Source organism: Alexandromys fortis, unplaced genomic scaffold (assembly GCF_014885135.2).
Source record: "Alexandromys fortis isolate MF-2015 unplaced genomic scaffold, M_Fortis_MF-2015_v1.1 scaffold_8_1_9099942, whole genome shotgun sequence".
NCBI classification, from domain to species: Eukaryota; Metazoa; Chordata; class Mammalia; order Rodentia; family Cricetidae; genus Alexandromys; species Alexandromys fortis.
Genome location: NW_026067898.1, coordinates 8,187,736 through 8,213,678, shown reverse-complemented (window position 1 = coordinate 8,213,678; position 25,943 = coordinate 8,187,736). Strand labels below are relative to the sequence as shown.

Here is a 25,943-nt window from a genome sequence, read left to right as displayed (position 1 = left end):
ACTGATGCAGGGAGACCCAGGATAAAAGTAGGTGGTGCCGTTCTTTTGGTTTGGGTCCTAGACAACGTGAAAAAGGAAATGGCAAGCTGATGCACAGGCCTGTATGCATTCGTTTTCTCTCTCCATTGGACTATGGATGTGGCCGGCCTTGTGGCTAGTTCTGACTCCTGGACTTCCGTGCTGGGATGGGCCGTGACTGGAACCATGAGCTGAAGCCCACCGTCTTCCCCTAAGCTGCTTCCGTCACAGCGGCTGAAAATGATGACTCCCTCTCTAAGCTCTAGACTTGCGTCCTAAAATGGCTCTAAATAGTTTTCTCTTCTGCATTCTGTGGCCTCTTCAAATTTGACAAATCAATGCTTCTCTTGCCACAAAACCCACCCCTTTCAGAATTCCCTTAAGGATTCGTTGCAAGGATTTGGGGTTTGGGTAGAAAAATGCAGTTTTAAAAATGTTAATAAAAACTTCACTCAAATAGAAACCTGTCTTTTTACCACATTTTTATTGATCGGAACACTAAGGAAAAGAGTTGTTTAAAACTCAGTTGTGTCTAGCCTATATGGTGTTGCACAAGGTACAAGACTGTGGCGGCAGACATAACGTCTGCTTTTATCACCAAGAGTCACTACTATTTGGTCACCAACATTTTAAATGTAAAATAAAACGCCAAACACGAATACCCTTCCTATATATGAACAATAACCACTTTTAGCCCATAAAGTTAGAGAAAAACCCATTTTAGCAGCAATAAAGAGGATTAAACCCTTGGAAGTAAACATAGTAACAAACCCTAGATGTGAGCATCTTAAAGCGCCCTGCCAGGCAGAGGCCAGCAAATGGAAAGCCGTCCTCTGTTCTTGCCTCAGATGAGTCGACATATAAAGATGCCAGTTCTCTTTAAGTCAGTTTATAGAGTTAACGCGGCTCCAATAAAAATGCCAAGGCACCTTTTAAAACAGAGCTATAGAAGTTGATGCAAAGTTCATGCGGAAGAATAAACATGCAAGAATAGTCAGGACAACACTGAAAGGCAAAAACCACGAGAGAAGAAAGACATTAAAGAAGATGAAATACCACAGGTAAAAAAGAAAGGGGTTTAAAGGAAGCAAACATTGATCTACTCATTTGTACTAAAGACATGCAAAGATAAAGCGGAGAAGGAGACAGGTTTACTGGTGGGAGTAGAGAGGGCTGGGGGTGGGGAGAAAGCATAGCAAGACTGAGAAGCAATCATACTTCTGTATCAGTCTTTTTGGGTTTTGTTTGCTTTGTTTTTTTTTTTTTATTTTATTTTAAGTGAACCTTAAAAGTTAGCATACAAAATGAAGGATTTCATCATGGTATTTTCACACATCCATGCCATTATGAATAGATCTTTCCTGTAACTGGTTCTTGGAACCATGGTAATGAGACACCTCTCCTCCTCCCTGACAAATGACGTTAACTCCAGCCAGGATGGGAGGGAAACCAGAGGTAGACTATGAAGAGTGAGAAATGAACCTAAGTATATTATGTGAGCAATATATAACGCTGAAGCAGATAAGGGAAGAAGTGCTAACCTGGAAGACGATAGTAGGATGATAAACAGACAAACCAGCACATGTTCCTGCACAGAGCCTGGAGAGACGGCTCAGCAGTTAAGAGCATAGGCTGCCCTTGTAGGGACCCAACTTCAGTTCCCCTTACACAACTCAGACAGCTCTCAACCACCTATTATTCCAGTTTCAGGGGACCTGACACCCTCTTCTAGACTCTGAGAGCATCTGCACACATGTGCACACACACACAAACACACAGACAAACACACAATTCAAGAGTTAAATATAGGAGTAGGAGAGATAGCTCAACACTTCAGAGCCCTGGCTCTCCTAGAGGACATAGGCTTCAGTTCTGGCACCTTCCTGGTGGCTCAACTGTCTGTAACACCAGATGTAAGGAATCAGATGCCTTTTTCTGGCCTCTGAGGGCACCAGGCACGCAGGTGATGCAGACATACATGTAGGCAAAACACTCATACAAATAAAAAAAAATAACCAACCATCAAAATACACTCAGAAAACTAATTAGATAACCTTAGCTATCAGTAGTAAATACATAAATGGTCAAGAATTAAGGTAAAAATTATGAGAAAAAGGGTGATACTCAAGTACTTTACTCACTGTGGTATATTTTAACGAGTCACACTTAGAATATGTATTTTCTTACTGCAACATAACCTGACAGGACTGGTATACTCACTGGTGTTTTTATTGTTGCTGTAGCACCGCGCCCATCAGTTTGCCATTTTCAATAGGCAAAAGTTTTTCTTAAAGACTTGTTATGTTTTTTTAAAACATGATAGTAGACACAAAGCAGTATTTATTATATATATGTTGTAGAATAGAATATTAGTTTAACTATGTAAAGATATGTTACTTTTGTTTATGTTGCAGAATGTTACTTTAACGTTGTAAAAGTGTGTTACACTTGTTTATGCTACATTTGTTTAATTGTGTGAAGATGTGTTGCTGTTTCACCTTGTCTGCCTAAGGCACCTGATTGGTCTAATAAGAAGCTGAAAGGCCAACAGCTAGGCAGAGGAGGGATAGGCTGGCAGGCAGAGAGAATAAGTGGGATGAAGAATCTAGGCTTGGAAAGAGAGAGAGAGAATGAGGGAGAAAAAGAGGGAGCCAGTCAGGCAGTTAACAGCCAGCCAGGCTGTAGAAGCAGGACATACAGAATGAAAGAAAGAAAGAAAAGACAAGGCAAAGTGTAAATGAAGAGAAACAGGTTGAATTTAGTTATTGGAGCTGGTGGGACAAGAGTTAGACAAGGCTGAGCATTCATCACTAACACAAGTCCCTGCGTCATGATTTGGGGGCTGGGAGTCTGAGAAAGCCTGATACATACACATATATGTTTATCAAAATAAGTATATACAGGCTAATTATGTGGTCTTTATTTTGCTATCAAGATCAAAGTAATTTTTAAGATAGAATTTATTCTTACAGATATTCTCTTATTCTGACATCAAGACCACGGTTATTCTCACATTTATGTTAAGTACAACTATCTTTTTGTTTTGCTTTGTGCTTTTAAAGATAGTCTTACTACACATTCTAAACCGGTCTCGAACTCAGTATTCTACTGCCCCAGTCTCCTGAGTGCTGGGATTACGTGCTGACCATGGCTCTGGGTTGGCAACTAATTCCTCTTTATAGATAAATAAACTGGCTTTCTTTTCTCTGCTGTGTGGGGGTCTAGTCACACACACATCCAAGGAGGAGGCCTGTTATTCTATTGCAGACATTCTTAGCTCTGTTCTTTTTAGTTAAAACAATCATCTGAATTTCTCTTCCCCTGTGTTAGGGGCTGCAATTAAGGCATTATCACATTTTTACAACTCCCTTTATGGAAATGAAAAATATTAAAGAGCTTGAATGACCCGTCTAAGTTCCAAAACAAGAGATAGCCACAGTAGAGCACTCCCTCCTTCTGAATGAGCACAGTGGTTCTATTGTTTTGGCTGGCCTGCATGTTTTCTCTGTTTCCCTTATTGTGACAGGCCCCGCTGCTCCATCTCCAAGCCTGCTCCGCTATCCAATCCACTCACTTGGACCAAGTACTAAAAGTGGGGGGTGAGAGCATTCAATTGAAGATAATTACAGTTCTTCTCGGGTAACTTAGAAGTTGGGGTTATGTCAAATTGGTGCTTGTAGCAGCTACTTCTCAAGTTGTCTGGAGAAAGTGCATTTTAAGATAAGAAGAAAATGGAACAAAGCTATAGAGACCAGGGGTGGGAAGAGAGACAGAGACAGAGAGAGACGAAGACACAGAAAGACAGGTTGCCAAGCCTAAACTTCTGGCTCCTACAGGCCTTTATAATTCTGTGTATCATTGCTTTATCTTTTCTATCAAAATGGGACACTAAACTTAAACATGGTTAAGTTTAGGTTTAATTGTGTTTTTGTAACTTACAACCACAGGAGTCCTAGTTAACATAGGTCCTGTGACTGTGGATAAGACGTAACTGCCAGACAGGGTGGTCAGTGAAACAATGAGACTCAGTTCCTAATAATGACTCATGAAAGTGAGCAAGAAGATAATTAGAAGATCAAGTCGGAAATAGCATTTTAATTTATTTTGAAAAACCATTAATATTTGAAAAACCTTTGCCCACGACAATCAATTATGTAGCTATTTCTCAAAAATTAGTCAAATACACTTGTGGTTCATGTAGTGGAGTGCCAGCCTAATAAAGAAGGCGTTACAGTCAGAAAGCGGGAACGAAAGGCATAAGCTTGATTCTCCTGGTCAGTGATGCTTCCTTGGGTGTTCAAAAGGGAAGAAAAGGAACGAAGCGATGTTAGGATTAACTGCCCACGACATTTCCGGACCCTTGAAGCATCTTTGCAAAGCCAGGCACGATGGCCCATCTTTAATCCTAGGACCTGGAGAGACGAGTTTGAGGACAGTCTGGGATACACAGCAAGACCTCCCTCACCCCAACTAAAAAAAGAAAAAGGAAAAAAAAAAGCAAAAAAGAAAAAAGGAAAGAAAAAAACTAAAGAGGAAAAATTGCTTGGAGTTAGCTACAGTTTATTGCCTCTTAACTGAGTAATACACGGTTTGTGTTGAATAAATTAGCCATAGTCAAAGTTGTTGATTGTGGAGGAGGGGACCAACTTAAGAAGTCTGTAATTTACCATTTTATTATCAAAGCAACAGTATCTTTTAAAGAATCATAGATAAGAGTTTCCTCTTGCAGACATTTTTAAAAAATATTTGCATTAAAGTATTAGTATTTTGTCAGAGAAAGTGAAGTATAAATAAAATGCCCAAATATTTTAATGTTAACATATATTCAAAACAATAATTGAACATTTTCTTACTGTGTAATACAGTAACACAAAGCCTAGGTTAGAGACCTGCAAATATCCTATGATAGAACAATTTGGCAAGTAAGTGGTTTTATTAGGGCAAACAATAAGACTGTCAAGGTCAAGCATTAATAATTTATTTTAAATTATTGTGTGACTATCCTTTTAGTAACATATGGGTTCTACAGTACTTTTGTTTTATAACCTCATTCTTAAAAATTCCAGTGGCTTGTTTTCTTGTATTTCCCTTAATTGTGGTGATCTTAAACAGATCTTCAGTTTTAAATCTGCCAGTTGTTCTAATATAGATGCATAAATATATTTTCTCCAGTTGGCTCTTTATTACAAAGAAAGCTTGTTTGTGGGCACCGTCGAGACATCTGCATCTTATTGGATTTAATTTTTAGTAATAAAGACCTCCCGCATTATACATTCTTTCCAGCCTAAATTTGCCTGTGTGGGAAGAAAAAGAACTGTCAGTCAGAGAGAAAAAAAGTAAATCCATATGCTGTGGAGGATTCAGCTTCCTTGACTACAATGAAAAGGAGTTGTGTATATAGACAGTGCCCCAGTAGATCTCAGTTTTAATTTTTTTTTTCTCAAAAGGCTAGCAGCTGTGATCTGAATGCGGGTACCCCTTCAAATTCAAATGCTGAAACAGTCAGCAATATAACAGTATTTAAGAGGGAGAGAGAGGCCTTTAGGAGGGTTCTTCTGTGGAATTAAAACACTTATTGAAAAGGCCCGAGAGATCTTGTTTGTCCCCCTTCCCCTTGGACCATCTGAAGGCACGAGAAGGTACCACCTACGAGGAGCGGCTTCTCTTGCAAGACCCTGGATCTACTGAAGCCTTGATTCTGGATTTCAGAGCTTCCCAAGATTAGCAATACATCTGCTGTTTATAAATGACCCAGTCTGGCTGGATGTGGTGGCACACACCTTTAATCCCAGCAGAGGCAGGCGTAGCTGTGAGTTGGAGGCCAGCCAGATATACATAGCTCCAGGATAGCTAGGGCTTTGTAGAGAGACCCTGTCTCAAAATAAAACAAAACAAAACAACAACAACAAAAAAAAAAAAACAAAAGAAAAAAATCCCACTCCTCCCCCAAAAAGCCCCAAACAACCAAAAATATAAATGAATCAGTCTAAGGTATTTTCTCCTAGCACCTATGACTGGCTAAGACACTTGTTATACTAGCAAGGGTAGGTGCACCGTAACCCAGTACTCTCGATGCATCCTGGTTTGTTGTGTCTGGTAAGCTATGGCTGCTTGGCTACAATTATGCACAAACATCCTCTTTGCCTCGCTCATGCTCTGTTGTTCCCACATATATTCCCTGGCTCTGGCTCTAGCATTCTTTTCCATTTTGAGGTTCACCTCTACCCCTTCTATTTGTTTATTGGTTTCATAGTCCCATGGTCAGGACCGTCATCTAAGGACTTTGGCTCAACTTATGAAACAGAACACTAAGTCCATCCAAAATAGTCAAAGCATAGTGTCTGTAGCTTTGGAAAGACAACAAACAGAAGAGGCCAACACAACTTGAACTGATAATAGACTTTTCATTTTTTCAAGGCCCTACAAAATATTCCCTATGCAGAAGAAAAGAATGGAAAACTTGGTTGGCAGGAAGATACCGGAACAGCTCATTTCTCTGGGTCAATGTCAACAACAGGATGAGGAGAGACCTGGACACCACACACTCCACTATCAGTGTGCTTCTTCCCTCAGCACAAGCAAGAACGATCCACTACCTTCCTTGTATTGCTATGCGCTTCTCATTAACCTCTAATTTCAGTCAGAGAAAAGTTGCCTTTAGAATACTTTGTGTTTATTTAAATTAATGGGTAAGTTTAAATTTGGTTTAATAAACTTCTTACTTGTTGTGGGGGCTACAAATACTGCTATGGTTTAGTCTTTAAAACTTTCGAACATTTTACATTCTCTGAGAAGACTTCTACATCCTCGCCTCTGGCATCTACAGATGAGACTGTATCTGGAAGTCAGCTCGTTGCAGATATAATTAACAAGAGGTCATTTTTCAATAGAGTGGGCCTTAATCCAATGACTGGTGCCACATCAGAAGAGGAAATTTTGGACAAAGCGACACACGGAGAATGTCACGATAGAAGCAGAGGTTGAAGTGACATGACTAAAGTCATGGAATGCCAGGGAACACCGGCAATCCTAGTAGTTATGAAGCATGAGGAAGGATGTCTATGTCCTTGAGAGAAATCAGAGTGATGGAGGATTACCCTCTGTATGCTGTGAATATGGTTTATTACCATTGCTTAATAAAGAAGCTGACTTGGCCTATGGCAGGGCAGAACAGAGCTAGGCAGGAAAACTAAACTGAATTCAGGGAGAAAGAAGGCAGAGTCAGGGAGATGCCACATAGCCGCCGAAGGAGAAAGACACCAGAACCTTACCAGTAGGCCACAGCCTCATAGTAAGACACAGACTAATAGAAATGGGTTAAGATGCAAGAGCTAGCTAGGAATATGCCTAAGCTATTGGCCAAACAGTGTTATAATTAATATAGTTTCTGAGTGATTATTCGGGTCTGGGCGGTCAGGAAATGAATGAGCAGACTCTTTCAGTATTGCCAACACTTTCACCTCAGACTTCAAGCTTCCAGACTTAGAGAATATATACATCTGTTGTTTAAACGACCCATTCTGTGGTAATCTGTATGGCACTTTTAAGAAAGCAATATACTACTTAACTATCAGTTAAGGAAGCAGAAATATGAACAATAAATTGTAATGGAGGGTCAGAGATCTACAAACATAAAGGAGACATACCTTTCCAAAAATATCATGGACAGTAATTCTTAGAACAGCAGTTTATCTATGTACAAATTTCATAAGCTATGTGTGTGTGTGTGTTTTGTGGGTGTGTGGTGGAACTAAGAATAGGAAGTAGGGTCTCAAGCTAGGTGAGAGCTTTACTAGTGTGTCAACTGCTCAGGCCTGACTTTTCCGAATACTATTATTGGCCAGCCTAATCCTTGATCTCCTGATTCTCAGTGAGAGATCCTAGAAGAAAAAAGTGAGGTGGAGAGTAACTCAAGAGGAACTTAGTCATTGACCACTGGCCTACCCAAGCTGATGCTTGTGTTTGCCTGGGCTAGCCCGCCAAGCCTGATGACTTGAGCTGGATTCCCCGAGTGTACATAGTAGAAGGAGAGCACTGAATCCCAAAATTGTCTCAGCTCTCTGTAACCACACACACACACACACACACACACACACACACACACACACTTTGGCTCATCCAGAGACTTCTGAAGTCTATTACAAGTGTAACTTCATGTTTCTAATTCGGTAATATTTATGACTTCCCAATTATAACCTATAATTAAAAACAACACGATTAGGCTAAGAGAAAAGACTCCTGGGAGCTAGTGCCCTTCCTTCCTGGCCCCCTTTACACTCAGAAACAAGAAATTGAAGTGTTTTATTCTCCAAGCTTCAGTTTGAGTACACGGAGTTGAAAGACAAAGTTTCTGCTCACGAGCTGATCAAACCTCCTTCTGGCTAGAGCATTTGAACAAATACTCGACACTGCTATCTGTCCAGGGACCTCAAATCCCGCAGGTGGTGGAAATGAGGGAATTCTGAGTTTCTGGGCCTCGGCAGTACCAGACCAGGCACTTTAACCTCTTCCAGCTTGTTCCCATCTTGGTAGGTTGCTGAAAGGATGCAACAAAATTCCAAAGCGCCGACACGTGTACGTGTATTCACGTAGCTAGGCTGATCGATCTTCCAGGGCTCACGCGGGTCCGGAGCGCGCGGGGCGGAGCAGCCGGAAGTGCTGGCGCGCGCTGTCAGCGACGCCGGAAGTCTTGGGCCGGCCTGGCGGTAACCTTGCGGGCTGGGCCACGTCCCGTGAGGTGGTGTCGGCGTGTCCGAGCGTTGACTCAGCGAGGCTCGTGAACTGCGTGGGAGCCGCCGAGGTCGCGCGGGAGGGAGCCGAGGGCCGCGGAGCGCAGGCGCGCGTCCAGGGCCTCGCAGCCGCCATGTCTCTGGTGGCGGAAGCGTTCGTCTCCCAGATCGCAGGTAGCCCGCGTGGGCGCTGACGGGCGGGGGAGGCGACGCGGGGCAGCGGCGGGGAGCCGCGTGCGGAGAGGGCCGTAGTTTCCCTGTAACTGGGGGGAGGGGGGAACACGAGAGTCCCGAGCCCACAGCCCGGGTGGAGGCGGCCATGCAGGCCTGGCCTCACTTTCCGGACGAGGAAACTGAGGACGCGTGGCCAAGGTCACCCTGCAGGGGCAAAGTGCTGTCCACGCTGCCCCCGCGGCGCTTTGTTCCGCTTCACGGCGGTTTGGGTGGGTGCAGGAGGCCGGGGGTTGGGGTTGCGGTGGGGGCGTGGCCACAGGGCCTTCCCTCCCCAAGGGGCTCTCTCTTGGGGTGCTGGGTTCTCCGTCACTAATGAGCGCCCCTTCTTTACCTGTTGTTGAAATTCTTGCTTCTCCCAGCCTATTTGCATAATCTGTAGGATCTTTTGAACTAGTCTTAATTTGCATGAAGTTTAAAGAAAGTACACACCTTTGACTTGGTGGTCGAACTTGACTGGTAAATAGATTCACAAAAGTTTTTTTTTCTTCCTGAGGTTTTTATTTTGGAGAAAGTGAAGGGTTTAGGTTAACGGGATGAACGTTAACTCCAGCAATGTTTTCAACATGAGTACCATAAGGAGATACTCACTAGGATAAACTAGGAACATTTGACATAAAGTAGTGTTTTGGAAATGAAAAGTATAATGTGTCATAACTTTGCCAACTGTATTGAATTTGCCTGAACATAGGTTTCTTTTTTCCTTTAAAATATCATTTTATAGGAGAGGGAAGAAGCTAGATAGATTGTAAGCTTCATGAAAGCAGGGGAATTCTTGTTTTGTGTGCCTCCTCCCCCTCTCGTATCCTAGTACCTGTCGGTCACTTGGTTCTCGGTAAATACTCATTGACTTGAGTAGGTGATGAATACTGCGATTTCAAGTAACGGTTATCTCTGTCTGTTGTCTTAGCTGTTTGTAGTAATCTGTTGTAGTACGAGGAAGCATTTCAATTTAGATAGTTGAGTAAATACATTGGAACAGCTCCTAAGTCAAAAGCTGCATGAATAAATTTTAGATGAATTAAAGATTTAAATGTAGCACAAACCAATTTATAATAAAGCAATTAGAAGAAAATTACAAGGACTAATGCAGGATATTAGTTTAATAATATTGAATAGCAGAAGAGGTTCCTTGGCAAAACACAGACTATACACGCCATAATAGAAAATATTGGCAGAGTTGGTTGTATGAAAGTATTGAAAGCCTTTGATGATAAAAGACACCATGAATAGCTGGGTGTGGTGGCTTTTGCCTGTAATCAGAAACACTTGGGAGGCTGAGACCCAAGGATTGCAGGCTTGAGGCTAGCTAGCCTGGGCTTTAAAGGAACGTGTTTCAAACAAAACAAACATCAACAACAGGGAAAACCCCCACCATAAATAAAGTTGTACATATTAATAAAAAAAAAAACCTCCTCAAAGAAAGGCAAAGAATCAACATGGGTCTTTCATAAAAGGAGAGATAGACGTAGACAGCGGACAGGTGGGAAGATGTGCTCCATGAATAACTGGCTCACTGTCTTTGTAGCTAGGGAAAAGTGGACATGATAATCTCAGGATTGGCAGGGGCATAGGCACATTACTTTCTCACTTAGTGGGTCTGTAAATTAGGCTCCCTTTAAGAGCCAAACACAGCAATATTTACTAAAATGTTTTACTTTAACCCAGAAATCATCTGTATGTAGATTTATCTGATAGAAATTTGAGGACCAGTTCTTAAAAGAACTATATAGTCATCTTTAGCATAGCATTATTTCTGATAGCAAAAAATACAAGTGTTCCAGATGTATGTCAGATTTTTGATATACCAACCCAACAATTTCATTTTGTACCTAAAATAAGTGAGTTGTCAGATGATATCTTTACTCCATTATTAATATTATTCTTAATAGCCAAGACATGGAAGCAGACTAGGTATTTGTCAGCGGATGAATGATCAAAAGGATGGGCATATATACAAAAAGAATACTGCACAGCGGTAGCAAGAAGGTCATTCTTTCCTTCATGATGATGTGGATAGAACTAGAGGATCTTATCAAGTGACGCCAGCTAGGAATAGAGTCACAGATACTGTATGATCTCACTTGTGTGTTAATCTTCTAGAAACCGAGTAGACAGGTGATTACCAGAGGCTGGGGCAGTGGGTGGTGGGTAGGGTGGGGAAGAGGTAGAAAGGGACCATGTTGACCAGAGGGCACAGCTTTCCGGTTGGACTCTTCTCAAGACTGAACACCATTTGAATATGTAAGTGCCCTGACATTTTTTCCTTGTCCAATGATATTTTTTAAAATATAATAATAGTAATGATCCATGGTCATTATAGAGTGAAAGTAATCCAGAGAACGGTAGGAATAAAGTGAAAAATCACCTGACAACCTACTGCCAAGATTAAGATTAAAAAAAATCCCATCTCATATTCAAAACCAAATCTATCATTTATTTCCTTATAATTTATTTCCCTTAAATTAAAAATACAGACATAGATAATGTAGAGGGCACATTTCTTTTGTCATGATATAATGGGTCTCTTCTCGTGTCTATGATGAAATTATATGCTTTCATATTTGAATAGCTATGTAGTATATCATTGTAGTAAAGAAACCATAATTTACTTGTGATCATTTTTGTTTGTTTGTTTTTTGATTTTTGTTTTTTTGATACAGGGTTTCTCTGTGTAGATCTAGCTGACCTGCAACTCTGTAGATCATACTGGCCTCAAACTCACAGAGCTCTGCCTGCCTCTGCCTCCCAAGTTTTGGGATTAAAAGTGTGTGCACCACCGCCTGGCCTTAGTGAAATCATATTCTAATGGGGTTTTAGGTTTTTTTTGTTTTGTTTTGTTTTGTTCTGTTTTTATGAGACAGGGTCTCATTATGTAGCCTTGCCTGATTGGCCTCAGACTCTTAGAGCTCCACCTGCCTCTGCCTCCTGCATGCTGGAGTTTTACTCTATTTTATCAGTAATATTTATATCAGTATTATTTACTCTATTTTATCAGTTTAACGAAAGATTGGCAGCAGTAGGAGCTCTGTGCCTACATAGGAATATCCACACCAGCTCATGCTCCTATTATGTGACTGACCAGACAAATTGAAAACTTGAAAAGCAGACATGAACAGGGGATCTAGGAAGGAAAGAAAGCATTTGGGACTAATGTTTGGAATGGTTGATATCAGGCAAGACTTAGTCCCTCTTTCAAAAGACTTCTACGTTTTTAAGCCAGGCTACCCCAGCATATCTCCTTTTTAAAAGTCATATGACTATGAATTTTAATTGTATCAGTTAAACTCCTTTACAGCAACATCTATATTAGTATTAGAATAACCAAGTGAAGGTGTTTTTGTATGCTTCACAGTGGCTGTGGTCTTGTTTTGCATTCCTACTACTTTCTGTGTAATAGTCTGGCAGTCCATATTAACTGCGAGCAGAAAGGGAATTTGGCAAGTCAGTTTGGTCAAGTTGTTGTGTCAAAGCCATTGAAGGTGTATATGATTTTTCTCTTTGCAGTGGTGCTTATGTTTATGGTTTTTTGGGGGAGATAAATTTCTTAAAATGGAAGAAGAATTTGAATTACTTTTTTTTACCCAAGTAATATGGGAAGAATAACAATTTATGACTTTAAATGAACCGTTTGGTTTTTCTAGATTATAGGCTAGATTTGGAGTTTTGAAAGGATAAAAATGGTCATGGATATTGAATTGTCTAAAAAACTTAAATAGATTGTCTCTGTATTTTAAATTTTTATTGTTTTTTTTTTTTAAATGGTAGCTTTACTAATACATAAGCTTCTGGTTTATGACCTTATTTTTAGTTAGTTGAGCATGAATATGTCCCTAGACATAAGTATCTTGAAAATAAGTGGGGTTAAGACAAGTATGTTTTGGTTGAGAATGTAGCTCAATGGTAAGACTCTTACTTACCACGTGGGAGACCCTGGTTTTGATCCTTTGCATCACACAGACGTGCGCCCGCCGCCCCCCCCCCCAAAAGGCATGTTTTAAAAATGTTTTTATACTGATAATAAAGTATGCTTCCTTCTGGTTTTCCCCACATTAGTACCGGGTAATGTCAGTTTATAAAGCACCAAGACAAGTTCTAGGGGGCTGAAATAAATGGAAAAATAGAGGCTAAAAGAACCTTGATATTGGTAGAGGTAGACTATAGTTCCGGGGAAGAACGTTTTCATATTCAGGGTCCTCTGTTTGATCTTCAGCACCACCAAAAAAGTGGGGTGGGTTTTGTTTATTTTTATTTTTTGGTGTGAAGGGGCAGTGCTGCTGCTGTTCACAAGGCTATATTGAGCTCTCAGAGTATTTAATGATGAAAACTACAACAGAATTGAAGAAATGCATTCATTTAAAAAATGTATTAAGGACAATACATTCAATTATTTTGCTCTTGGAAATAATATATTTTCTTAATTGTTTTTAATGTGGTGTTCTGAAGATTTCCTAGTAGTATTGAGAAGGCACCAAGGAATTCTTGAGAAGTTATTGAACTGGCCGTTGCATTTCAGATAATCTTTTTTTCTTTTTCATTATCGGTCATGGATAGTATTATATTGTGGAACTTCTCATGTTAGTAGATGTGAAGTTGATGTTGAAGGGGCAGGTGGTGAAATCAAACAAACATAGGGTTATACTTCAGATGAGAGGCAATGTATAGTTGATTTACAGGAGGATGGCCTATTATTTGATCTTACTGTATTAATGAATATATTGCAAACCAGATTATAAAAGGCAAGGTGCTTTGCTTCCTTTGAAAACTTTAATATGTTGCTATGGTTTTTTGAAAAACATCTTTACTGAAGTAGTCCACAGTTGAGCAATAATGTCAATTTTAATTTACTTGTAAGTTCCATTACAATTTGATACTCTTAAATAGCATGTCCTCTCTCTGAGATGTGTATGGGATGGAACCCGTTGCCTTTAGTATGTTAGTCAAATATTCTGCCGTTCAGCTTTACTCACAGCTTCATGATTTTTAATGATTAGCTTAAAAGATTTTGGTGATGGGTACCCTGTAAAATATGTCACTATTATCTCTGTGAAGGCTTTTGAGTTATTAATGTTAGCTTAAGCTTTCCACATTTGAGTGGAAATTGAAAGAAAACATCATCAGATCCCTTAACATTTTTCAAACATTTAAAAAATTTCTTGAGAAGTAGTTATTAGATAGGCTGAAGATAATCAGATAGATAAGATGTTGAAAATTCAGACTTTTCATTTTTTTTAAAGACAGAAATTATAATATTCAGTAAATTTAGCTAAACTCATTTACATGTGGAAGAGAAGTATTCGCCTTGCCAGTAAGAAAAATGCATACTTTAATTTTTTATTGCTTTGTAAATGACCCTCTATTCTTGAACTCTTATTTTTGTATAGTCTATAAATGAATCATGGTTTTGAACTTTTTTACATCAGTAATAAAAATGAAATTTGATGGGGTAGTAATGAAGGCTCTTTTCACAAAAACAATCATTTTATCATGACAATTTCCATTAACTGTAACTGTTAGCAAAATAGAAGCCATAAAATACATTGCATTGTGTGTTTTTGTGCTAATTGCTTATTTTTAATCACTAAGAACTTTTCTAAACTACAGAAATTTTTTTATAACTTAGTCTGCCCTTGGATTTAAAAAGATTTCTGATATATATTGAATACAGCATTCTTTACTGTAAGAGAATTTCTTTTCACATATATATTAATTTCATTATGTGGTCAACCTAAGCATTGACTAGAAATTTATGTAAATGAATTTTATCATCTGTTAGGCTTTAAGAGGCCATCATTACTGGCCATTTGTTAGTTTGCTTATCAATCTTTACGGGAAATGAAAATGTTTTGGGGATGGGAACATAGCCCAGTAGAATTGCCTAGTGTGCTTTCCTAGCGTGCTTGAGGCCCTGGTTTCAGTCCTCAGCACCACAAAAACAAACAAACAAGCAAAAAACCATGCTAACAAAAGTGTATGGACATCTTGAACTACAAGAAATGTTTTTGACTTGCCTGTCTTATTAATTTAAAGGGTTGTTATGTTCTCATTGTTTTAACCATTGTCGTTTATTCGTTTAAGACTCTGATTTGGCTAGTAATGAGAACTAGTTATAATATGCTAACTATTTAACTGGTAATTGATTTTTTTCTTCTTCAATTGGAATTATGAATTGTTCTTTATATCTCCTCCTCTTTATTAGGCTTCTACAGAGGAGGAAAGTCAAAAGGGCATAAGTATAGACATGACTATGTGAGACAAAATTTATTTGTGGAATTGCTTATTTGATTATGGAGGATGAGATGTTCCACACAGGCTGTCTATAACTTGGAGACTTTGGAATGCTGGTAACTGGCCTCAGTCCCAATCTAAAGTTCTCAGAGCCAGAGAAGCTGATGTCTCAGTCTAAGACTGAAGGCCTGAGAGAACCCAGGGAATGACTGATGTTAAGTCTCAAGAGTCCAGAGATTGTAGTTCTGTTGTCCCAGGGAAGGAGATGAGGACCCTGCTCAGGGAGGAAAGGAAGCCAACAAGAGAAGGAAGAGGGAGGAAGGGAACATGAATCTTCTCTTCTGCTTCATTCATTCATTCATTCACTTATTTTTATTGGTAGGGGGAATGTTTGTTTCATCTTACACTTTATAGTTTGTCATCAGGGGAAGTCAAGGGAAAAGTCAAGGTAGGAACCAGGAGGCAGGAACTGATGCAGAGGTCATGAGGAATGATGCTTCCTGGCTTGTGACTCAAACCCATAGGAATAAGGGTCCCTAATGGTCAGGTGTTGAGGGGGAGGGCCGGGGATGAGAAGAAAAAGAAGACAGAAAACTGGGATCATGAGGTCTTGCATAAGCTAACAGCTTATGGAAGTTTATTAAAAAGCATATCTTAAATGCTGTTTGTAGGGGAGAAGTGAGCTGAAGTCAGCAGACAGCTAAATCAAACAATGTTGACCAAGAGAGCACAGCCTGAGACACAGCTGCCTTAGGCCTTCATTGGGGAAAACCAGATTCCCAGGAACTGAAACCATTATTCTTTCTAGGCCAGCCGTTCTCAACCCATTGGTTGTGACCCCTTTGGCGGTTGAATGACCCTTTCGCAGGGGTTGCATATCAAATATCTTGCATATCAGATATTTATGTTACAATTCATAATAATAGCAAAAATACAGTTATGAAGTAGCAATGAAAATAATTTTATGGTTGGGGGCTGCCACAACTTGAGGAATTGTATTAAAAGGTTGCAACATTAGGAAAGTTGAAACATTGTTCTAGACCATATCTCTATTCCCAGACCAGCCCTTGCCAAGTCTGTTTCTGGGCAAGGACACAGAGCTAAAGTTCCATTTGTCCTTCCATCAAGGCCTCCGGAAAAGCCTTGGATTGGCTTTTACTCATGACTTCCTCACCCTGCTTTCTGATACAGCCCAGGACCATTTGCTCAGGGATGGCATCACCCACAATGGGCTTGGCCTTAATGCCAAATTGTAGTACTTCTTTCCAGGTCTTGTCTGTAAAAGCCCTCACAAACACACCTGTAAAAAGCACCTTGAATAGTCCTTGATCCGAACAAGTTGATACCTAAAAATTATATTTCCTAAAATATTTCTCCACCTTGCCGTGCATTTGTGCTTTAGAAATCATGGACTGCAGATTAAAGACTAATATTTATATCTCAGTTTACTGTTTTATTTTCGTACCCTAGATATTGACTTTATTGGTCTGCCTGTAGAAAAAGATTTGGTAAGATTTGAGTTATGTTAGATGAATTGAATTAGTTAAGCAGTTGGAGTCTATTTGTTTTTCTTTTTGAATAATGTAGCAGCTGCTGTGCAGATCAGCTGTGTGTGAGTGTGTGCTCTAGACTTCTTCTGTTGTCTTCACTGGTTGCTGTTCAACCTTAATAACTGAGTCAGGGCTTCTCTCAGTCAACCCAAAGCTCAGGAATAATGGCTAGTATGGCTAGCCAGCCCGCTCCAGAGATTTCTGTCTGTGCCTCCCGTGTAATGGGAACTAGGATTCTTAATAACTCATCTAATTTTATTCTCTCAACAATCTTAGTATTTCCCCTTCCACAGTAAGATAATGAGGTCAGAATAGGTTAAGTAACTTGGCCAAGGCTACTTAGACAATACATTGTAAAATTGGGAAACTCTACCTGACTTCAAGGCCTAACTTTTTCTTTACACCACCTGTTTTCACTTACTTTGCTGTGAATGGTTGCTGTCTCTCCCCTCTGGTTTCCTTTCCTTCAATCTTCTGGAGTACAATGGCAATTTTATATTCATTTTTTCTTATTAAAGTAATTTATGTTTTAGGCATTTAATAGCTTATTTGTTCATTTAAAAGGCTAATTGAAATATTATTTTGGGGGAAATCTTTTATGTTTTAATACATAGATTTTAGTCATATTCATAAATACTGACTTGAGTAGAGTAAGATGATCAAAAATTTTGTTGAATTAAATTAATCTACATAGGTCCTCAGTATCACCTTATCTGAGCTAAATGAATGAAAGAGATGAAAGAATGTAGTCTTAAGTGCCATTTGTGTCTCTAGGACTTTCAATGTATATATTGTATGTATTAAATGAACAAAAAATTGATTGTAGACGTGCTAAATGTAGTTTCTGAAATGAATGCTATGTACAGTTTGTGTATTCACATACCACAAACAACAAGGACTCTGATACCAGTCAACAGGTTTCCTCTTTCTACAGACTTAAGGCAACTTGTAACCAAGGCCATAACTCTGTAAGACACTTTGAGTTACAAAATCTTTTTTTGAGACAGGATTTCATGTAGTCTCGGCTAGTTTTGGACTCTGAACTCTGATTCTGCTGCTCTCACTTTCTGAGTACTGAGACTATAGGCATGTGCCACGGCCCCCGTACTTTGTAGGTACTGGAGTTGAGCCTGGTTCTTTGTGCATGCTAGGCAAGCACTCTATAACTGAGGCACATTCCAAGTTCGTATCAGTCCTTATTTAAACCTGTTAGTCTTTAATCTTTGTATATGCACTTCTTGCTTTAAATCTAACTTGCCTTACCACTCTGCTCCATAATGCCAGCTGCCTGTGCTTTAGGTTCTGAAAATGACTCCTGCACTTCTCCCTTTGAATTAAAAACACGAGCCACTTTCTGGCATGAACTGATCCCTCAAACTGTTAAGGTGCTGGGAGAATTTTTTTTAAAAAGATTGATTTTTATTAATTGTGTGTGTCTATGGTGATATATGCATGTGAGTGCTGGTGTCTTTGGAGGCCAGACACGGGCGTTGGGTTCCCTAGAGCTAGAGTACAGGTGACTGAGCTGTCCATTGTAGGTGCTGGGGTCCGAGTTGGGGTCCTCCACAAGAGCAGTGTGTACACTTAACTACGGAACCCTGTCTCCAGCCCTGGAAGAACGGCTTCATACTCCTGTGGGGGGAAGTCACTGCTTATGCATTTATTGTAAAGTCTTTAAATGTCATCTCTTCTCCTGCACCTTGGGGATGTTATTTAGTAATCTTGTAATTATTAGCTGGGATCTGTCGTTGCCTTCTTTTCTGTAAGCTTGCAGGTTGAATTAATATCGAATTTGATAATCTAAAACAGCATTCCTTAAATTCCCATTTTGATAATCTTATATTTTAAGTCTAATTATCTTAAAAAACCCATCTAATTACATTTGCCTGACAGATGATGAGTTTTAAACTTTTAGTGTATTTGTTGATATCACTGGGGCCATCAGTCTGGTGTCTATATCAAATTAGCAAGTTTGTTTCTTGTTTTCTCTGTATGTTGTATAGTAACTTTTGATTAAGATTGTCTAAGTGCTTCGAGCATTTTGTTACGTTGCTAGTATTTGAATTTACACCTTTGTCAGAAAGTCATCTGAATCTGGAGATAGACTGCACGTATGCCTTCTCCTTTTCTGTAACACTGTATCGTGTTGCCGGGCTGAAGAAATGGCATATCTGAGCTTTTAGAATATAATTGCCTAAGGAGAAACTGAGTTTGACTTCATTAGTGCACAAATCATAGGTTTGTGAGGAGTTATTATAGCATTAATCAGTTTGATGGATTGGAAAAATGACAGAATTGAAGCAGTGTGAAATATTAGTGCCTATTGTTCTACAAATTATATCTTCACTTGTGTTCATATGCCAGAGGAGTCATGTTGTGCATCAGAAATGCAGAATTTAAGAAAAGAGACACCAACAGCAGAGGGCATCTCTTTTCATAGCTTGTCTCTTGTCCTCTTAGATTAGCTCAAGAAGTGGTCCTTAGAATCTAGACTTTTTTATTAGGTTATCACTTTGATAGTATGAAATAACCTTGGATGGAGGAACCATCTGCCACCAGAACAACTTATCACTTAACTTGACATTGAGAACAATCAAGTAATATGTAAATTCTCTAAAATACCTGTGATACACATATGTGGATTTATTTGCTACCAGTCATTTCAGTAGTATTATAGTTTACTACTAGTAAAAACATTGATTTTTGATTATATTTATTGATAAAACTTAAGTATAGCTTAAGTACAATTAAAATAATGTTGAGCAAATATTTGTTTGGTCTTGTTAGTTTATCATATATATTGCTAGCAATTTACGCATTATATTTTAACTTAAAATTTTAAGAGTTGTCTTTAATTTTTAAAATTTAAAATCCATTTTGTTTTTATTGATACAGTGACTATATGCCGCATATGCTAACCTGGTACTTATCCCTGCCTCAACCTCACATGTGCTATAAGTATAGGGTGTGCCTCCTGCCTCGAGCCTGTCCTTTTTAAATTTTGTTTTGTCTTCTTCAACATAAATACATGCAAGAATAGGGAAAGGTCCATTTTAAGTTTAAGAAATACTCAGTTGCATAAAAATACTCATCTTTATCCCCAAAGACTGAAACCTAGAGGTGTCTTTCGCTGTTGGTAAAGGAAGATTTGGGTAAAGTAGGAAGTAATCAGGGTACTGACTAGGGCAAAATAGAAAGTTGGTAAAGGACTGACAAGCTTTTCAATAGAATTAATTGGGATGTGCACTAAGAGGGCTTTGATTCATTTCTAGTTCTTTTTTTATATTTACAAAATAGAAACATAATTCTTTATAAAAATAATAAAATTGAAGGAAATTTACCCAAATACTGTTACCATAGCAATCTATTGTTTTGAATTTAAGATTTCTTTTATTATGTAAATGAGGTTTTTGCCAGTAAGTATGTCTGTGCACCATGTATGTGCCTGGAGCCTACAGAGGTCAGAAGAGGGCATCAGCCTCTTGGAACAGAAGTTGCAAGCTATGATGTGAACCACTGTGTGGGTGCTGGTTCTCTGCAAGAGCAACAAGAGCTCTAAGCACTGAGCCATCTTTCCAGCCCCCATCCCAGTAGTTCTGATTTTTAGAATGTAAGTTAGAGTAGACCACCAAGAGTGTCTCTGTTTTAGCATGAAAAAGATGAAATAGTTTTTTAATCTTAGAAAAAAAATGTATCCCAGTTTTATTTAGAAAGGGACAGTGTGTGTGTGTGGGGGGGGTATGCCGTAACATGAGCAGAGAAATCAGAAATTCCTCATGGTAGTTGGTTTTCCCCTTACACCATGTGTGTCCTGGGGATTGAATTTATGTCAGCTTTTACCCACCGAACCATATAGTAATTTCCTTTCTTAGAATGAATTAATTTCTCCAAAATCAGGCAGTAGGTTTTTTTGTATGAATGTGTTTAGCACACATATACATGCACATATGTGAGGCCAGTGGTTGACATCAGTTACTCTCTACCTTATTTTTGAGACGGGATCTCTCACTGAGCATGGAACTTATTCAGCTCACTGGCCAGCCAGCAAGCCCAGGGAGCTCCTCTCTGCCTTTTCAGCATTGTGATTCCAAGCATATGCTGGAGCACCAAGCTTTTCCAGTGGTTGCTGGGTGTCAAACTCAGGCTCTCATGTTCGAGTGGCAAACACTTTACCAACTGACCCATATCTCTAGCTGCCAAAGTAGGTAGTTTTACTTTGGAATTCTTACAACAAGTATTAGCTTTAAATGATAATTAGACAAAAAATTAAAACTTGATAAACTCAAATTTACTATTTTTGGCATGCACTACAGTGATTTGTTTGAAGCAGTTGAGAATCCAAGATTTTAGCAAATAACTTCAGAACTACAGAAAAACTTTTGTATCTAAGAATTTATTTGTAGGAAATGAGAGGTACATTATTGACTTCACAGTAAGATACGGTAGAAAATAATGTGTGACATAAGGTAAATATGAACTTCCATGGACAGTACATATAAAAGAAATAATGTGACAAACTTGGCTTTGAAGTTGTTTGGGTTTTGTCAGTAAAGAGAAACATTGAAGGGAAACAATTTGAGCAAATTCATAAAAGCAAGCTTTAAGTGTTCAGGAAAAATTTGGCATATTCTATCTAGTTGGACAAGGATGTTAGTGTTAAGTGGGCAGGTAGACAGGGACTCCTCTACTAATTCATGTATGTTCTTCCTTCAGCCTTTCTTAGTCTAAAAAGCTGATTTTTACCATGAAAGAGGACTTTTTCTTGGTTAGGAATATTTGAATTCTTTGGTGAAATTTGAAATAAGTAGTTTGTAGTCAGACCTTTCTCTCCTGCCTGCCTGTTCCCAGATAACTACTCAGAGGCTTAATATTACTTATAAATGCCTGGCTGATAACTCAGGCTTGTTATTAGCTAACTCTTACACTTAAATTAACTCATATTTCTTATCTATACTTCACCACGTGGTGCATGGCTTGTTACCTCATTTTCTACATATCCTACTTCCTTGGCAGCTGGCTGCTTCCTTGGTGGTCTCTTCTGATTCTGCCCTTCCTCCTTCCTGAGTCCTCTGTATCTGGCTGTCCTGTCTTTACTTCCTGCCTGGCTACCAGCCTGTCAGTTTTTTATTAACAATGAGAGTAGCACAGACTCACAGTGTACAGAAGGATCATTCCACAGCAGGGGATAGTTAGAACAACATCTGCCATGTGGGGTTAGAGTGTATATCTTGTGCTATGCAAGAGAATCCTTTAATGTACAGAAGAAAATTCCTGTAAATTAACTGTGCATTTCTTACCCAGATACAAACCCTAAAACTTAAAAATTTCTATTTGATATTTTATATTAACTATGTAGTTTTCATCCAGTGTCTTTGTTGCTGTGATGAATTCCTGTGAAAAAAAACAAGCAGCAAGGATTTATTTATGGTTTCAGAGATTTCCATTCCTGGTGTGCTGGCCCCATTTCTTTGGGCCTGAGGCAAGACACTTATCTCAGAGAATGCAGGGCAAAGTGAGCTACTCATTTGCTGGTGTCCAGGTAGCCGGGTAACAATGGACTGGGTCAGGAAGGATGGGCCTTCAAAGGCATATCCTCCATGATATACTTCCTTTAACCAGGCCTTACCTCCTAAACTTTGTAGGGTTTCTTAGAATAGCTTCACCAAGCCTTTTAACACATGAGCTTGTGTGGGGGCAATTCATGTTCAGATCATCACAGTCAGATACAAATGTTATACTTCCTGAGCCTCATAGTCAAGACCAGAATGTAGCATGCTGTCTCACTATTAATTCTTTCTGCATCCTGACTTTAGACCAGAGTTCATCATTTGAAAATCTCACATCCCCTTTAGTGCAGTATACAGTGTAGCTGGAAGTCTTTCTTTTCTCTTGGCCTTCTGATCCCACTGGCCTGGTTTCTCTCCTGTCCGCCTGTCTCCCCCCCCCCCATTATGTAATAATCATTTGAAGTCTTAATATTAATTATAATTGTTTGGCCCATGGCTCAGGCTCTTGCTGGTTAGCTCTCCATATAATTAGCACATTTCTAATAATCTGTATATCGCCATGTGCCCCGTAATGCTCTGGTATCTTATTCCTCCTGCAGGTGCTGGCATCTCTGCAACTTTGCCTTCTTTTTTCCCAGTATCTGTTTGGATTTCCTACCTAGCTATATTCTGCCATGCCATGGGCCAAAACAGCTTCTTTATTAACCAATGGTAATAAAACATAGTCACAGCATTCAGAGGGGAGTCCCATTTTAATACAACATGCAGGCCCAAATAGATTTAGTAATCATGTTTGTTTATTCTTTTAATAGATATCAGACACATAAAAAGTTTATACTAAGGATGAAAGTAGGAAGAGTTAAAAAAGTAAGTTGAAATTGGAGATCCAGCTGTTTTCAGGCAAATAATATTATTGGACTTGGGTTGTATGGTCTTGTAGTTGTCTGGGTGAATTTTTAAAAATGTTTTTCTACATGATATAGTTCCTGTATTTTTCCTGCAGCTCTTATTAGCATAAAATGATCCACAGTAATAATAAAAGAAGTGATAATAATAAAACACAACATTATCCAGTGAAATATTTCTTATGTGTTAGGTTCTAAAGATGACCTGAATTCTAGAGTCACAGTTTGTTTTCTGCTTGGAGACATAACTAAACACTCAGATTGTGAAAATATCGACTGTGATAAGTGGTATAAACTGTATAAGGGAGCGTTTGAGCAGTTTAGGGAGATCAATAAAGACTTGCTGAGGATAAAGTTCATCTTCAGCATTTGTAGGATACAAAATGAAAATGTGAGGCTCTTGCTACAGACTGTAAAGACTCCGGGACTGGGGCAGCAGAGTGCTGAGTGCCATCTCTGTTCAGCTGCAGGGGTCATAAGTTCACACACCAGACTACCTGAGATGTGATGACACAAGAGAGCATTCTAGGTGGAGGAAACAACACAGGAGAGGCTGGGGCGGGAGAAACTGGATGAAGTGCAGACTGGGAAGCTAACTTTCCAAAGGCCAAGAAGGATCTGGGACATCATGTTGAGGGTTTGGGTCTTCATTCCAAGTACTACATGAAACTCTCGGTTTGGTTTAGGCATAAATAACTTGACAGTTTTGAACAACCCTTTCTCACAATTTCCGGTTTTTACCAACCCCCTTTTAAGAAAACTTTTAGTTTTAACTTTTCTAGTTATTCTGAGGCCGCTACTTCTCTAAGGATGTTTAAAATGGCCTTTCATACATACTGGGAGTGACTTAGTTTAAGTTGAAAGTACATAGCGGGGCGGGGGCTGGAGAGACGGCTCAGAGGTTAAGAGCATTGTCTGCTCTTCCAAAGGTCCTGAGTTCAATTCCCAGCAACCACATGGTGGCTCACAACCATCTGTAATGAGAACTGGTGCCCTCTTCTGGCCTGCAGGCATAGACACAGACAGAATATTGTCATAATAAAACAATAAATATTTTTAAAAAAAAGTACATAGGGGTAAGTGATATGAAATATTTCCTACTGAAGTACTTTTATTATCTAAAACATTGCAGTCAGCTGAAGAATAGTTATTTAAAACTGAATAGGCTATTTATTTATTTATCGGGTTTTCAAGACAGGGTCTCTTCGTGTAACAGCTCTGGCTGTCCTGGAATTCATTTTGTAGACCAGGCTAGCCTCGAACTTACAGAGATCCACCTGCCACTTCCTCCTGAGTGCTGGGATTAAAGGCGTGTGCCACCAACACCCGGCTCTTTTATTGTTTTAAAAATAATTTTAAAATGCTGCAGGTATTATGTTTATTGTCATCACTGCGCTTTAAAAGCATTCACTTCCCTTTATTTGGTACATAGCAAATGGTGGAGTGGGTATTGGTTTGCTCAACATTCGGAAAGAGAAAATGTTGTCCTTTTGGATGGCCCCTTTAGTCAGGTGTCCACAATTATTGTTATTCACAACAAGAAATAATCTTTATATTTTGCCATGTGTGGGAGATAATTGTTCTGATTCTTGGGTCTACTTAGATCAGTGTTTCTCATCCTTCCTTATGTGACCTTTAATACAGTTCCTCATATTGTGACCCCCAACTCTAAAGTTATTTCATTGCTACTTCATAACTGTAATTTTGCTGCTGTTAGGAATTGTAATGTAAATGTCTGAGATGTTTGAGACTCACAGCTTGCGACTGCTGACTTGGATAGACTGGCACCTCCGTGGGTTAGAGATCTAGCAACATGCCCCCCCCCCCAACATGGGGTTTTCTCTTTTGGCACACTTATAGAATAGCACTAGTGATTTCTTTTTCCACATTATAATTGTTTAAACTAGGCCACGTAGACTATGCCAAAAAAATTAGTGTTGTTTATATGCTCTGAGATGCTCAGGGGTGGATTAGGTAGCAGCTCATTTTCTGCATACAGTTTCTTATCCATGGCACTGAGTTCTCAGGTGCTAAAATAAAATTGCTATAGAGTTTCATCAGTCTACTTGCCTTTTTAAAATTGGTGTGTTCTATTTGTGAAGAAAGTATCAAATGTTTGGTAGTTTCTTCCTGAGACTTTATTTTCAATAACTTATGAGCTGAAATATAATTTATATATTGTACCATGTAATGTAATGTAAGCGAAACATTACCCCCTTCTACCTTAGTTTCCAGCTGTAGGTTTTTCATACCAGATTTATAGGTAGCTTACTTTCACTCAGGTAGAATGTTGCAAAAATTCTATTGCTTTTATATACTCTATTGAATTAGGTCTGGAGAATCCATCATAGTGGAGGTGGTGATAAATTAACTCTGTGTGTGTGTGTGTGTGTGTGTGTGTTGAATTTGAACCCAGTGCTTTATGTTTGCTAGGTGAGCACTCTGCCCTGAGCTACTGGAATTACTGAAGCTTGAGTTAATGTTCACATTATAGCTCATATCATAAACCAATAGAGTAACTTCTAATTTATCAATAAACACACTGCAGATAGCATATATTTAATGATAAATTGTTTTGAAAATTTGCAGTCTATGTCTAGTATAGAGACAAAATAGCTAAACAAATTGAAATTACCAAAATATTTCATAACAACCCACTACAATAATATTAAGTTGCTTATCCATTTTTAAAGAATGAAGTATGATAGATTTTAATTAAATGTTCATTTTCTCTTTTACTTACAATGAGTAGCAACTGTATGCAAGATATGTACA

At 39.0% G+C, this 25,943-nt stretch overlaps 1 protein-coding gene across 2 annotated transcripts in view; it reads left to right on the top strand.

The window, feature by feature from the left end:
• Positions 1–8,650: 8,650 nt before the first annotated feature.
• The window catches only part of Mtx2 (metaxin 2), a 49,339-nt gene continuing 32,046 nt past the window's right edge, over positions 8,651–25,943 (top strand). Inside the window, exon 1 of one of the 2 annotated variants that reach the window (XM_050120362.1) lies at positions 8,651–8,921. In XM_050120362.1, the coding sequence (XP_049976319.1) occupies positions 8,882–8,921 (40 nt within the window). In that variant the 5' untranslated portion in view covers positions 8,651–8,881. The remainder of the gene's footprint in view (positions 8,922–25,943) is intronic. The other variant, XM_050120352.1, reaches the window with a different exon arrangement.